This window comes from Trachurus japonicus, chromosome 14, assembly GCF_045865225.1.
Source record: "Trachurus japonicus isolate A0001 chromosome 14, Traja_1.0".
Classification (NCBI taxonomy): Eukaryota; Metazoa; Chordata; class Actinopteri; order Carangiformes; family Carangidae; genus Trachurus; species Trachurus japonicus.
In genome coordinates, this window is record NC_140920.1 from 23981238 (window position 1) to 23995730 (window position 14493).

At 42.6% G+C, this 14493-nt stretch overlaps 2 protein-coding genes across 2 annotated transcripts; one reads left to right on the top strand and one right to left on the bottom strand.

Annotated features, from left to right (window-relative positions):
• Positions 1–302: 302 nt before the first annotated feature.
• On the bottom strand, positions 303–10724 carry lrwd1 (leucine-rich repeats and WD repeat domain containing 1). The gene is made up of 15 exons (XM_085798440.1): positions 10603–10724; positions 10203–10437; positions 8512–8631; positions 8119–8265; positions 7935–8027; positions 5834–6226; positions 4533–4647; positions 4259–4365; positions 3682–3892; positions 3139–3211; positions 2770–2913; positions 2542–2648; positions 2137–2298; positions 1015–1115; positions 303–722 (listed from the first exon to the last, which is right to left on the bottom strand). Exons 1-15 carry the CDS (start codon positions 10680–10682, stop codon positions 570–572), a joined length of 2241 nt encoding a protein of 746 aa, XP_085654566.1. The 5' UTR covers positions 10683–10724; the 3' UTR covers positions 303–569.
• Positions 10725–11970: 1246 nt separating this feature from the next.
• On the top strand, positions 11971–14041 carry alkbh4 (alkB homolog 4, lysine demthylase). Its single transcript, XM_085798441.1, has 3 exons — positions 11971–12126; positions 13194–13382; positions 13463–14041. The coding sequence occupies exons 1-3, from the start codon at positions 12010–12012 to the stop codon at positions 14021–14023; spliced, it is 867 nt and encodes a 288-aa protein (XP_085654567.1). The 5' UTR covers positions 11971–12009; the 3' UTR covers positions 14024–14041.
• The last annotated feature ends 452 nt before the right edge of the window (positions 14042–14493 follow it).

Genomic DNA, 14493 nt, shown 5'->3' on the forward strand with positions numbered 1-14493 from the left:
AATTATATATACTAACTAATATGGAAAGTTTTGTATATTTTATGAGCAGTTTCAAGTGGAATGATTATTATTCATGAACCACATTTTGTGGTTTGAATTCTGTATCTGTGCTGGAAGTTTATAAACTTTCAAAATACATAAAACAATGATTGACAAACTCTCTTTCCTTCATACCACCATATCACCTACAGTGGTGGCTCTGTGGTTATAACATTTTGCAAATTAAAAGTTTGCTCTTTTTGCAGAACTCAATATATTTTCATATAGAAAATAAAGTATGTTTTTTTTATGTCTTCAACATATCTGGCTGTTATTCACTCTGACAGATTTACTGCAGCATCATCTTAAAAAAAAAAAAAAAAAAAAAAAATCACTCTCCTCACAAAAACTGAAGAAAATGATCAGAGAAACATCCAGGGAGGATGTGTGGCAGGTCGATGTCCTCAGGAAATGTCCTGTAATGTTCCATCACATTTTCAGTACTTCACCTGAAGTACTCCCACACAAATACCAGCACGCTGTACACTCCACCGCTTCATCCACTCTCAACAGTCACTGTGCTGTGCTGCTCAGGACGACTCCTCTCTTCTCCACACTATCACCATGTTCTTGTCACTGAGGGCCACCATGTAGCGTAGCTCAGGGTCCATGGCTACGCTGTTGATGGAGGGGCCCTCTACCTGGCCCAGTCCCTTCCTTATTGGTGACGGCCACTCCAACACCTGCAGGAACAAGAAAACAATGTAAACTGTAGCGGATGTTTACCATAGAGATTTGGTGTAGCAATATGTTTGCTACACCATGTTTTATTGTTTGTTTTGCTTCTTGTTGATTTGTTTAAATCCTCTCTCACAGCTATTTAGTTTTGTCAACGTGTAAACAGATATTAGCACATAACTTAGTGGCTATTATCATAACCAACATACAAACAAACTGTTCTTCACATGATGTTCCCTACAATATTTAAAGGAAACAGAGTTATAGAGTTAGAGGACATTTAGAGGAGAAGCATACCTCAGTGGGCAGAATGGGCTTCCCCATCTGGAAGCTGTTTTTGGTGACGTGGTATGTCCACAGTTGGCCTTTGTCGTCGCCACACACTATGTAGGCTTGGCCTAAAGAGAGGACAGTGAACACACACACACACACACACACACACACACACACACACACACACACACACACACACCACACACACACACACACACACACACACACACACACACACACACACACACACACACACACACACACACACACACACACACACACACACACACAGTAAATCATCAGACTGAGTTGGGACAGGTTTGTTTCTCTACACTGGTTCAAGCTTTGAACTGAGACACTGATGTGTGACTGAACAGTAGCAGAACAGTGTAACAAAGCTTGAAGAGCACTAATGTGCCTCTGCTGACGTCTGAAGGCAGCGTTGCACCGGGGAGTGAACCGGCGGGAACCAATCAGAATCCACAGACATTGGTCAGCGTCCAATAACGTGCTCATTGTGTCAAAGCTATAATCTTATATTCTTTATCAGTGTCACACCGCAACCAAACTGCATCAGATAATATACAAAGTAAACTGAACAACTCATATGAGGACTACTCTGTATCTATTGAGTTTTTCAGACACTTTGTGCAGCATTTCACACTTACACCAAACGCCTCTATAAATATTTGTAACACTTCTAGCCCAGTCACCAAATGTAAGAATTAACTGAACTGTTAACACTCACTGACAAATGTCAATGAAAACACATCTGCTGTCAAATTCCTCTATCTCATCATTTACCAACTATGTGACCTACTGCTACACACCCTCATTCAAGAGACACCAACTGCCTCCGTGTTCAGCACTAACTATTTTCCTATTATAACTGAAGGTAATTTAATCTGAACAGAATAATGAAACTGCATCCTGCTGCCTGTGGCGCCCCCTTTCTACTCCAAGTGCTATGACCCCTTTTAAGATTTTATTCTCCCTAATATTTTATGTTCTACTTAAAACAGATAACCCTCTAACTTTTACACCTCATGTGTGTTTTGACGATGCTTTACTACTATTTATCTGCTTTAAGTGACTTTCTGAGCAAAAGCCTTCTCCCATCTCAGTGATTGGACGACGTGGACGTACCGGGACAGGTGTTGAGCGCCAGGTAGGGGATCTCGGTGTTGGCCCACTGCAGCTCAGCCAGAACCACAGCACACACCGCCATGCTCTTCTTGTCAGGGCGCTGAGCCTTGGTCCTGCTCCAGCTCCACAGGTAAATGGAGCCATGCATGTAGTTCTTAGAGGCTGTGACGAGCAGCAGAAGAGAAGATAGAAGAGAGGAAGTCAACAAACAGCAGGGATATAAACAAGCATTCATATTTTATAGGAACTGCACCATGTCTGTTTTGTTTTGTGTTTTGCTTTTTGTTTTGTTTTTTGATTCTGTTACTGTTGTTGTTATAGTTGTGCTTGTTTTTTTTCCTTGTTTTGTTTTTTATGTTTTATGATGGAAACTCTAATAAAAAAAGGAACTGCACCATCACTTACCGACTATGTCATCAGTAAGAAAACTCAGGCCATCTATAGTGTGGTAGTCGTGGTCTTTGTCCTCCTTATTATAAATAGGGAAAGTTATTTCCATCTCCTTGGACCGACTGAGGAGGAAAAAAAGAAAACACCATCATATATCATCTGCTACGTGCTCCTTTATCCCGTATAGTTCACTTCATACACTCTCACCATCTTAAATCAAAAACGCAAAATGAAGGCCTTTACCTCTTTGAGGTGTTGTTGGTGCCGAGTTGTGTGTTGAAGCAGTGCAGCCCGTCCTCACAGGCAGTCAGCAGGTGAGCGCTGGGGGAGGAGGGGGGGAGGCAGATGTGCAGAGGGGTGGCACCCACCTCCAGCACCAGAAGCTGACTGTAGGGTCACAGACACAGAGCAGAAATATACTCAATGTCACAGCCTGAACCTCTCACACACCCTACTGGAGCCAGTATCACCTTTAGCTGAGACTCTTCACACTGAACATAACACTGTTTTTCATTCTAGCAGGATCTGAGTTGACAAACCAGTAAATACACAATTTTAAAAGAAGCAATGCTAAATTTCTAATGACACAGTTAAGAAGCAGAAAATACTCACACAACTTTGAAGTTGTAACGGCTGTCCACTCCTCCGATGTCCCACAGCACTATCTTGTTATCGTACGATCCAGCTGTGAGGGAAAACAATGAACAAATGCTGAGCTTCTACACTGATAGCAAAACATGGAGATGGTGATGGGCTATCGGCCATGTATTGTACTGTATCCAGCTGTTTATTATATCCAAAATCTATTTATTTTGATTTTTTGGGCAGAAATAATCTTCTTTCTGTCCATCACAGACTGTGAGAGCAGCAGGTCAAAGGTAAATCAGTAAGCTGATCTGAAATCAGCAATCATTTTCCACTCACTTTTGTTTTCTCTTCCAAATAAATTGACACTAAACTGTGGAGAACGTGCCTGACTGTGTTTTTACCCCCAATACTGTGTCCCCCAATACACTTCTTGTCATATTTTGTCTATCAGTAATAATTAAATTAAACTCACCAAGTTCTAATTAAATACAATTATCTTTTCATTCATCTGATGTTGGACATAACCCTAACAACTGTTCACCTCTAGGGTTAATAAGTGGGACTCACTGAAGAGGAGGTTTCCCTGCTGGTGGTTGAAGCGGAGGACAGACAGCGCCTTGCGACTGGCTCTGAACTCCCCGTAGGCCACGTTGTTCCTCGGGTGCATCAGTTTGACCAGTCCTCTCTTTCCACCTGCCGCCAGGATGCTGCAGTGCTGGGCCGAGGCCCCGCCCCCTCTGGACATCAACACCGTGGACCAGGCCAGAGAGAAGAACTCCTGCGGCGAAGGAAACACAGACACAAACAACATCAGACGAACATCTCAAACTTATTCGTGAAAAGTCCATTTTTTATAGACTAAATACTGATAATGAGAAAATCTTAAACCTATATTAATACATTATGTGAGCTAATGTCTGCAAAATTCATACTATTTCCTGTGATAATATGAAATGATATATATTTTGCAGTCATTAGAAACCTATGTAATAGTTTAAACACAAGACACAGCTTTCAGATTTTGCTCATACAGACAGAGAATATGACTGAAGACGATGATGTTTTGTGCTTTCCTTCACATACAAAGACAAGTCTAAAGTTTAACACAAAGAAACTGCACTATCAGAGAATAAATGGAGCTGACCTCCCCATGAACTTTGTACTTCTTCATCACCATCCCTGTTTCACAGTCGATCACACAGACAGAGTCTCCACCACAGGTTGCAGCCAAGCGGCTTCCTCCAGCTCCGCCTGTCAATACCGGAGCAGAGGAAGAGATTAGTTCTGTTTTCCTCCGGTGAAAAACCTTGGCAACTTATTTATAAATGTGTTATTTACTTTCATTTTTGAGGCCTTGTGTGGCAGCCTTGATAAAAGCGAGTGGGTGAACTGTTTGTCTGGATGTGTTTGTACTGTACCGGTGGAATCTGGCAGCGGCTGGAAAGCGCAGGCCCACAGCTGGGTGGAGAAATCCTCCGAGCTGTCCTGTTTGCTGTGGCACTGGAGCACGTGGAGAGGCTTCAGACACAGCGGCTGCAGAGGGGAGGAAACGTGGACAAACAGGAAGGTGGAGAGAGGGAGATAACAGACGGGAGGAAAAGGAGTTTAATGACATGATGTTGTGATGTTGTGAAGTGCTGCTGCACAGGGACAAAGCTGAGTGAACAATGAAAATCAGTTCAAAGCTGAATTCATGACTATGTGAGTGTTGCTTTGAACTAAACATTTGTAGTTAGGTTTATAAAAGAATGATTGACAAAATAACTTGCAGATTATGAACTAGATTGATCCTTGTATGGACAATGTGCAACTTTATGAAGAACGCTCAGTGTCTATTTTTGAAAAAGTCTGACATTAAATCATAGAAAAGCAAAGAAAAACTCCAATGCCAATGCATTGTCACAATGACATGTTTAAAATGACTACACAAGGCATTTCGGCATCAAACCTTCATCAGGGAGTCAAACAGATGATCTGGAACTAGGTGTTTCTGAATTATGTGTTGGACTTAGCCTCGTAAACCAGCCTCTCGCGGAAATGCATTTCATTTCATTTCTCGGGAGAGTCTGGCCTCATCCCCGCTCTAAGTGTTTGGGGTGGGCGGCAGCAGGGCGGGAGTAGTAGCAAAGACGGTTTAATATCTTTGGTAGTAGCGTTGACAGACAACCCCATTCAGCCAATCAGCAAGTTGTTGTAGCGACGGGGCTTTGCACCAGTCGGTCCCTGATTGGCCAACGTGCTGTGTCAATCACAGCGGGCGACGCTGATTGGCTCGGCCTTCTGAGGGTTTCAGTCCAAACGCTTAGAATGGGGATGAGGCCAGACTCTCCCTCGGAATGAAATGAAATGCACTTCCGCGAGAGGCTGGTTTACGAGGCTATGTTGGACTCCCTGATGAAGGTTTGATGCTGAAATGCGTCGTGTAGTCATTTTAAACATGTCATTGTGACAATGCCAGATTAATTAAAGGCATTTTATTTACTCAAGAGTGCCTTGGAGTTTTTCTTTGCTTTTCACATCCCCTGGATCCCTCTCCAAGTAGTTTTGAGTAAGGAGTCCACAAAGCGCTCCTTGCGTTGAACATTTGTTAAATCATAGAAATTTAAAAGATGAATTTATTGGAGCTCTAAAAATGGACCTCTTGCTTTTGCGTGATAAACTTTTAACAGTGTTTTGGGGGGCTGTAGGGATGAGTATTCAGGAACTGTGTTTCCGTCACCTGTGTCTTGCTGCAGCTCTTTAATGTCGACAGCATGTCAGTGTCTCTCTGCAGCTTTGTGGCTTTCCTGTTGTTGTCCTCCCTCTCTTTAACCGTAGTTCCGTCCTCTTTGGTCTGCGGCGCTCTGGAGGCTCTCCTGGGCGTCTCGGCCCTTGCCTGCCCTCTGGTGGGGGTAGATGGAGGCTGGGTAGACGGGGGCTGGCTGGCCTTGCGGGGGCTCATCCTGACGGCGTTGGCCTGGGTCAGAGGTTTGAGGCGGAGGCTGGATTTGCGAGGGCTGTCTTCAGCCGGGGGGTCCTGGAGGTCTGCACGCAGCTTTTTGCGAGGGGTCAGTCTGAGGTTTGTGTCTGATTCAGACGTGGTCTTCTTCCTCTTGGTAGGAGTTGAAATTTCCTAAAAAGAATAACATACTGTATGAATTTAAAAGCAACTCCAGGATTCCCAGTAAAAGTGCTGTCTGGTTTGCAGACATCATGTTAAAACAGTTCATTGTTGAAAGTCTTCAACACTTAGTTTTAAAGGGCATGTCAAAAAGCTGAGTAACACGTTGAAATATAATTTAGCTGATTTCAGACACATAAGAAATTCTCTCACCCTTGAGGCATCAAGTACATATCTAAATGCAATGATTAAGCCCCATTTTCTGTGCTGTATTACATCCTGGTCTCAGGCATGTAAAACAGTTACAAAACCACTAGAGTTATTGTACAAAAGTAGTCTTAAGATCCATGCCAAAAAACCACGACATTACCATCATTGCCATGTACTTGCCAAATATGATATTTTGAGCTTTGAAAACTTGATTATACACTCAAATGTTTGTCTACTTCACAAAATTATTCATAATGCTTATGCCCCCCTCTGAAAAAGTTGACGTAGCGTCACGTAACGTTCAGTGTCATCACGTAAATTAGCGGGTTGACGCGGGTCTGGCGTTCCCACTGCAAGCCGTTCGGAGCCGAGCCGATTAAAGGCGATTTTGACCCGCGTCGGCTCGGTGCGCCTTTCCCACTGCCGCCAAAAGCCGATTGTTAGCGGGTTTAAACGGGTTTTTTGGCCAGTGGGAAAGGGGTATAAAGCCGTTTTCCCACTAAAGTTAGCGGGTCGACGCAGGTTTTTTAAATGCGGGTCGACCCGCTAACAATCGGCATTTGGCCCCTTTCCCATTGACCAAAATGAGCCGAGTCTGACCCCCCGCTGAGGGATCAGACAGAGCATAAACCAGTCGCCCCGCTCTCATCCACGGTGCAAGAGACACACACAGTCATGCCACAGCCGCCCGCCGCGGAGTGTCCGTCCGCCGAGGCAGACTCTCTGGCTGGCTGACCTGGAGCACTGGGACCGCGGAGGACAGAGAGTCTGCTGCGGCCGGATGACGGACGTCCGCGGCACAACACGTCAGTTAAACAGACTGTCGCTTCTTTTCTTTTCTTTTCTTCTATCGTTTTTGGTCAGTGTTCTCTGATCGTTTGATCCCAGTCTCGGATGAGAGCAGAGCGGAGCAGAGCTTTGTTTTGGTACGTCATATGAGACGCGACCCGGCGCGATGACGTAGCGTCACATAACATTCAGTGTCATCACGTAAATTAGCGGGTTGACGCGGGTCTGGCGTTCCCACTGCAAGCCGATCAGAGCCGAGCCGATTAAAGGCGATTTTAACCCGCGTCGCTTGCCGAGTCGTTTGACCCGCGTCGACGCGGGTCGACGCGGCTCGGTGCGCCTTTCCCACTGCCACCAAAAGCCGATTGTTAGCGGGTTTAAACGGGTTTTTTGGCCAGTGGGAAAGGGGTATAAGAGAGAGTGTATGTGCTGTTAGTTCCTATTGTGCACTTTATGATTTGGCGCTCCTGTTTCCCTGCTTTTATTAGTGCATTCTGTCAATTCTTTTAAAATATTATGGTTATTATGTCACTTATGTCCTATTTCAATTAATTTTAATATTGTATCTGCTCCCACTTTACCTGCCCAGGGACTACAGGCGGAAATTAGCAATTGTTGCTATAACCTGGCTCAAAGCATCTCTTCTTGTTTTACAAGATTAATGTTTTTGTGCATTGTCCCTGTTTTAAATAAATAAATTCATTCATTCATTCATTCTTACACAGTTCTCTTCTTTATCCGAGGCCTCGCTGCTCTCCGGTTCTTCCTTTGGCTCCGTCAGAGAGCGCAGGTACTCCTTAGCAAGAATCTCCACCTAAAACCAAAGGAGAGAGTTGGTTAAAACGACAGAAAGCAATAAATAAAGACAATATCTCTCACAATATCAGTAATATCATGAACTTTACCCTCCATTTGGTGAAATCTGTGACTGAATTGGGTCCAAATTTAATCTGCTGACGAGCCGTGCTGATGAAGTTTGTCTCCTGCTTGGACACTTTCTCTGCTGTGATGGGATCCGGGAGATGGAAGCTCTTCTCCCAAAGTGCAGTTATCTGGAAACACCCACACACAGTTTGTACAGTGACAGAGGGGAGAGAACGCACAGTTTGCACTTCTATACATTTATAATTCACTTTCAAACACATAGTATACAACTGGACTACTGACATAACACAATCACAATCAGTATTTTTTCCTTATTCTTTTTTTTATAATCAAAATGTGTCTCCTGTTCTACATAATTTTTTACTCCAATCAATAAAACATTCTTGACAAAAAATAAGCCACTCATGTCTTACCCTGGTTCTGAGGACATCACTGTAGGCACCGCGCAGGTGGTGGGCATTGGCACTGACGTCTTTACCATTGTAAATCCTCAGCTTGGGCAACAACACCATCAACTTGTAGTTATCACTCACCTGAGGAGGAAAAGCAACATCAACTGTAAAGAATATAGAGCACTGACAAATACATAATTAAATGTGTGGACGTTTTGGGAGTTTAACCCACACTAGGGACTAAAAACATGGATCAATATTCACCTTTCTTTTCTTCAATCTGTCTTTTTTGTTGTCTTTAAAGAGGAACTATGCAGGTTTTTTAGCTTAACTATGCTACTTTTTTTTACCTTAATTAAACAGCTTTAAAGTAATTGTGATGGTTTAATAAATGACATGTAACTTGTTACAGGGAGAATGGAGGCTGTCTGCCTTCCACGTAGCGTCTCTTGGCTGAAAACCAACCTTGCAAGCCCCCGTGTCCCAGCTCTCGTCTCTGCAGCACCGTGACAAAAATGTACCCCGTAATCTCTTGTTTATGACAGATAAGACTACACAAATATACACAATCGCAACATTGTATGATATGATGATGATATAATGTTATGTACTGCTCTACTGATTGATTTCTCTCTGGCTTCATTGTCAACAAATGCACATGGTTGACAGAAGGGTTAGCAGAACAGCAGAACAGTGGAAAAGCGACCGGACCTGCATAGTTCCCCTTTAAAGTTCTACAATTGGCCTTTGCCCAGGGGAGACGATTTACATGTTTATTTGCATATGGAGCAGGAAAGTGAGATCCAAACACAAATGGCCACTCCAGACGCATTTTAACACCAGGTGTGAACTGAAAGTCCATTCCTGATCTGAGACACATGTTAATGCCAGGTACGAATAGTGCCAGAGCTGACATAAAAGACAGACGACTATTCACACTCTCACAGCTACAAGCAATCTGGAAGATCCAGTTCAGCATTTGCACGTCTTAGGACTGTGGAGGGAAACCCAAACAGAGACACAGGGAACAATGCAAATGTGGCATAAAAGTTCAGGTCAGCTGGTGGAGACACTGAAACTTCCTGCTGGGAGGCAACGCTGCCAATAAGCACTTACCCACTGTGCTGTATAAAGTTTGTAGTGAGTGTGCCAACACAGTGGGTTTTTTGGTTTCTTTTTAAAATTATTTTCACATGGTGAGATCAATGTTCAATAGGATTTAGGTTTTATCAAATGATAGAATGGCTTCCTCCATAATGCAAATAACTATTCCCCTATTAAATGTTACAAAGGACATTTAAAAGACCATTAAACCTACATTTTATTACTGTTTTGACACTGTGAATTTCCCCCTCGGGGAATCAATAAAGTTTTATTCTATTCTATTCTCTTCTTTAACAGTCCATGTATCTATGTTTTGTTAATACTGACATGTATTATTACTATGTATCATGGAGTTACTCATATACTTCACATTCTCCCATTTTATGCTCTTATTTTGATCATATTGTCATTATTGCTTAGTATTCTTATATATTTTTTATGAATACATTAATTTGGGCTATTTGTGTATTTTCATTTTACCAATTGGGGTTTTTGTCTCTTTCTGCAGTGCATGCTATTTGTTTTTTTTGTCATTTTCAATGTATTTAAATGACAAGACAAGTGTGTGAACACAACATTTCTGCTGCACAACTATTCCTGGTCCTCACAGTGATATAAAGGTTGTCCTCCATCTTCAGCTCTTCCAAACTGCTGAGAGACTCCAGTGTTGTAACATCCTCTATCTGGTTGTCGCTGAGGTCCAGGTGGTGAAGTGCAGGCAGCTCCAGGTTCTTGGGCAACTCCTGCAGTCTGTTCCCAGACAGATCCCAGCGCTCCAGGGACTGGAGACGGGACAGCAGCTTGGCTGGCAAGTCCTGAACCTTCAGCCCCAGCTTAGACAGACTGAAGAGCAGAGTCAAGTTAATGTTAGTGTTTACACACAGAATGAAGTCAATTACACACACAAACACACACACACAGGCTTCATTTTCACACTTTCTTGATGCCCACAGCAATCATATAAACAAAACAATTTAAAAGGGCCATGAGCTGAGAAAGCATGCTTACTTCAGTGTCTTGATTTGCTCCAGTTTGTTGCTTTTTGGAGAGCCTTTCTCCAGTAGAAGCTTCTCGGTTATTTTCTCCATTGATTATCTGTAGGGAGGAGCTCAAGTCAAAACACAGAAACAACTTTACTGTAGGACAAGGATGGAGCATAACAGAGAGACTCGAGTGTGGGTGTGATGATGTCTGTTGTTAGTGGGAAAAGGGATTTAGGTGATATGGGTCCACTGACCACACCTTGATTACACTTGAAGGAACTCAATTTAGAAGGCAGAAAACTTATTTGTGGTCATTTGCCCTTTAATAAAGCCTTTGTGTGGAGTATATGACCTCTAATGGCGCTGAGCAATGTTTTGATGAGCAGCTTTCTGTTTGGTTGGTATCATGTGCTCTACAGTGTGCACACAGGGACACCTCTGTATCTAAACAAGCACATGCATGAGGCTCCTGCCAGACAACAACAGTGGGTGGCAATGCACCGAGAAATTGTAGTGAATAAGACACTACATTACATCTGATCTTTTTTTTTTTTTTTACTTTGTTTGCCTTCATATAAGAGCAAATCTCCACTATATCACACGCAGAAAGTAGGATCAACACATACCAAGACAATAACTAAACATCAGTCACAGTTGCAGCCTTCATATCATGATCAATATCTCTTCAGTTACAGCTATAAACTCTCTGCTAGACTGCTGGGATGTATTAGTCCGTGTGCATGTTTCTTTTAACAACAACAGGGCTCAGCTCGCCACGCTGGAAGCACCGACATCCATTTTTTGTGCCTCTAGGCAACATGACGAACAAGCAACCACTTCTTCTGGACCTGTAGTAAACACCCTAAAGTTTAGCTCCCACTGGAAAACATTAAGTTCATGACTGTTTTTAATATTCAAGGATTAAAGTACTTACCAATTCTTCTGCTACTTCAGTGAACTGAACTGCTTCTGGTAAAATCCGAGCTTTCCCGGGGAAACTCTACGTACTTCCGGTGGGCGTGGTTTAAGTTTCACGTTTTTAAAACCCTGAGCTGAGTCTGCCAGGAAGGATACATTGTACAAAATCGTTAAAAAAAATTGACAACAAGTTGACATATCGGTCTACACCATACTGTATATAAAAGAGGTCTACACATAATCAGAGACGTTCTTTGACATATAAATTAGATCACCAAATACATTAAAGTGTATGCCAGTGCTAGCCAGAGCCACCCAAATTGTCGTTTATAAGTTACTGTATCGTTCATTATGCTATTCTATATTACACTTTATTTTAATGCAAAAAATGTTCTTGTCTAAAGTGTTGGGGGGAAAACACTCACAAATTGGTGGTGAATGGATGCGCGGCCTCCGCTAGGTGGCGACGTTGTTCTGTTTTAGCAGATGAGCCCACAACAGAAGAAGCTGCAGGATGATGGCACCTGACAGCACTGACGGTGTCGCTCCGTGTGGTTGTAAAGGCATTCGGCGGTGTCTTGTATGTGAGAAGTTAAAGGGAAAGGGACAGGTGGAGGCGAGTGAAGCCAAGGTAAACATTTCGGATTGAAAACGTGACATTTTACAGCGTCTTTAGCAGCTGGAAATGGACATCAGCTACTACAGAGCTACTGCTAGCACTTTTCTCAACTTGCTACGGTAGCCCTCACAGGACAAACCATACTCCCTCAAAAAGTCATTCATGTAATATGGTCGTAACTTCTGAAACAAACATCTTTGCTGACTTGCTGTTCGTGAACTACCAGCATTTCTTGTTAAAACAAAATACACTGGCAAACCTCTGAAATTAGTTAGTTATCTACTTTTATATTTTCACATTTAATGTGATGTGCTATTAGAAAGTCGATATAAATTTAGTATTGAATCGGTCTCTTAAATAATGTGCACTGTACTTTAAAAGTAAAAGTCCTTCCGATGTAAGTATAATCAGGAAATTTCCAAAGCACTGATTATCGTACTTGTATACTCTATATAATTTGAGTATCACTGATGCATGAAGGTGCAAACATTATCTTACTGTTGCAGCTGGAGCTCAATGGGGTAGAACTGAAACTAATGAGCTTGATTGAACTCAGAAATGTTGAGAAAAGCACAACACAACTATCCAGAGCCCAAAGCAACACCTAAAAACGTATGTCTTGTTTTAGTTTAAGTTTAATTCAGAAATTCTCAGATTTGAGTTTGTGGCGTCACAGAATTTAATTATAATTTTAATAATTAATTTAGCATGAATTACTGTAATAACTTAAATAAATGTCATTCCTACATTACACCACTGCCATAAGGTATCTATGTATCCTTTTTTTCAGTATACATTTTTTTATCAGTATACTATTCCTTGACATTACACTTCCTTGAAAGGCAGTGGCTAAAGTCATGCCCCATTGGACAAACTGACTAACCCAGGTGTGTCTGACCTCACAACAATGGTCAGATACACCTGGATTAATCAGCTTCAGATCAGGAAGTAGTGAAGCTGTGCATAAAGCCAATTGTGGTACGTCAAAAGAAATCCCTATATCAAGAAGTCTATGTCTTAGACATAATAATAATTGATATTTTTTCATTCTTTACATTTTATTTCTTTTTTATGTGGAGGTTGTGCATCATTTCCGCTACAATCCCGAGACGAGGCTCGCTGTTTGCAAAGATGCTGATGCTGCATCCTTCCCTTTTCCTGGCGTCTTCCTGTTGGATAACTTCATATCAGAAGAGGAGGAGACGGAGCTGATCAGCACAATGGACCAGGATGAGTGGAATCAGTCCCAGTCGGGTCGAATGAAACAGGTATTGAAACACACACATACAGATGTTTGCACATATTTTGTTGGATTAGTCAACTAAAGTTTTTTCTCGTGTTGTTGCAGGACTTTGGTCCAAAAGTAAACTTCAAGAAAAGGAAAGTGCGCATGGGCGGCTTCAACGGACTCCCTCCTTTAAGCCAAAAACTAGTGCTGAGGATGCAGCGAGAGCCAAGTTTAGCAGACTTCCAACCAGTGGAGCAGTGCAACCTGGATTACCACCCTCAGCGTGGCTCTGCCATCGATCCACACCTGGATGACTCCTGGCTGTGGGGGGAGCGCCTGGTCACCATCAACATGTTATCAGACACTACACTCACCATGTCGTGTGAAGAGGGTCTGCCAGAGTTGGGACTAGGAGAGGAAGTCCGTGTAGCTGTGCATCTTCCTCGCAAATCTTTAATAGTGTTATACGGTGAGGCACGGCACAGATGGAAACATGCAATTCACAGGGAGGACGTTCAGGGGCGCAGGGTTTGCAGCACTTACAGAGAGCTGTCTACAGAGTTCTTACCTGGGGGGCAGCAAGCAGAGCTGGGAGCTCAGCTGTTGAACATTTCTTTGAGCTTTCAAGGAACTCCAATAGAGACAAATCTAAAGATGCAGAGGAACACGGTGGGAGTCTAGACTACTTAGACATGATTTGGACTACACATCTTTGCTGCCTTTAGTGCAGGAAACTATAAGAAACTATTATTGGTTACCTACAATATACTGGCTACCAATAATTTACACTGCTTTGTAATGCAGGGGAATCGAATAGAAACAAAACTTGTTGTTTTGTTGTTGTTCTGCTGGAGTTGTTGCTTTTTCCTTTAAATTCGGCTGGAATGTATTAGTGGTTGCAAGCCACAATCTGATGCCTGTGACCAGAAACACCAAGACTCAAATCCATCTCAGAGCTGGTATTTTCAGCAGGCCTCAAGCTTTTCCATCTTTAGATTTTTAATAAAAAATATTTTCAGCCCAAACTCCATTTTGTCTTTTTTTTCAGAAAGTGCCGTTATATTTATTGCAGTTGTGTTGGGAACAGAGGTGTCACAGATTTCATCGCAGTGCGTACATGCTTGGCTGTGACCTGTTCAGCTGTAATGTGA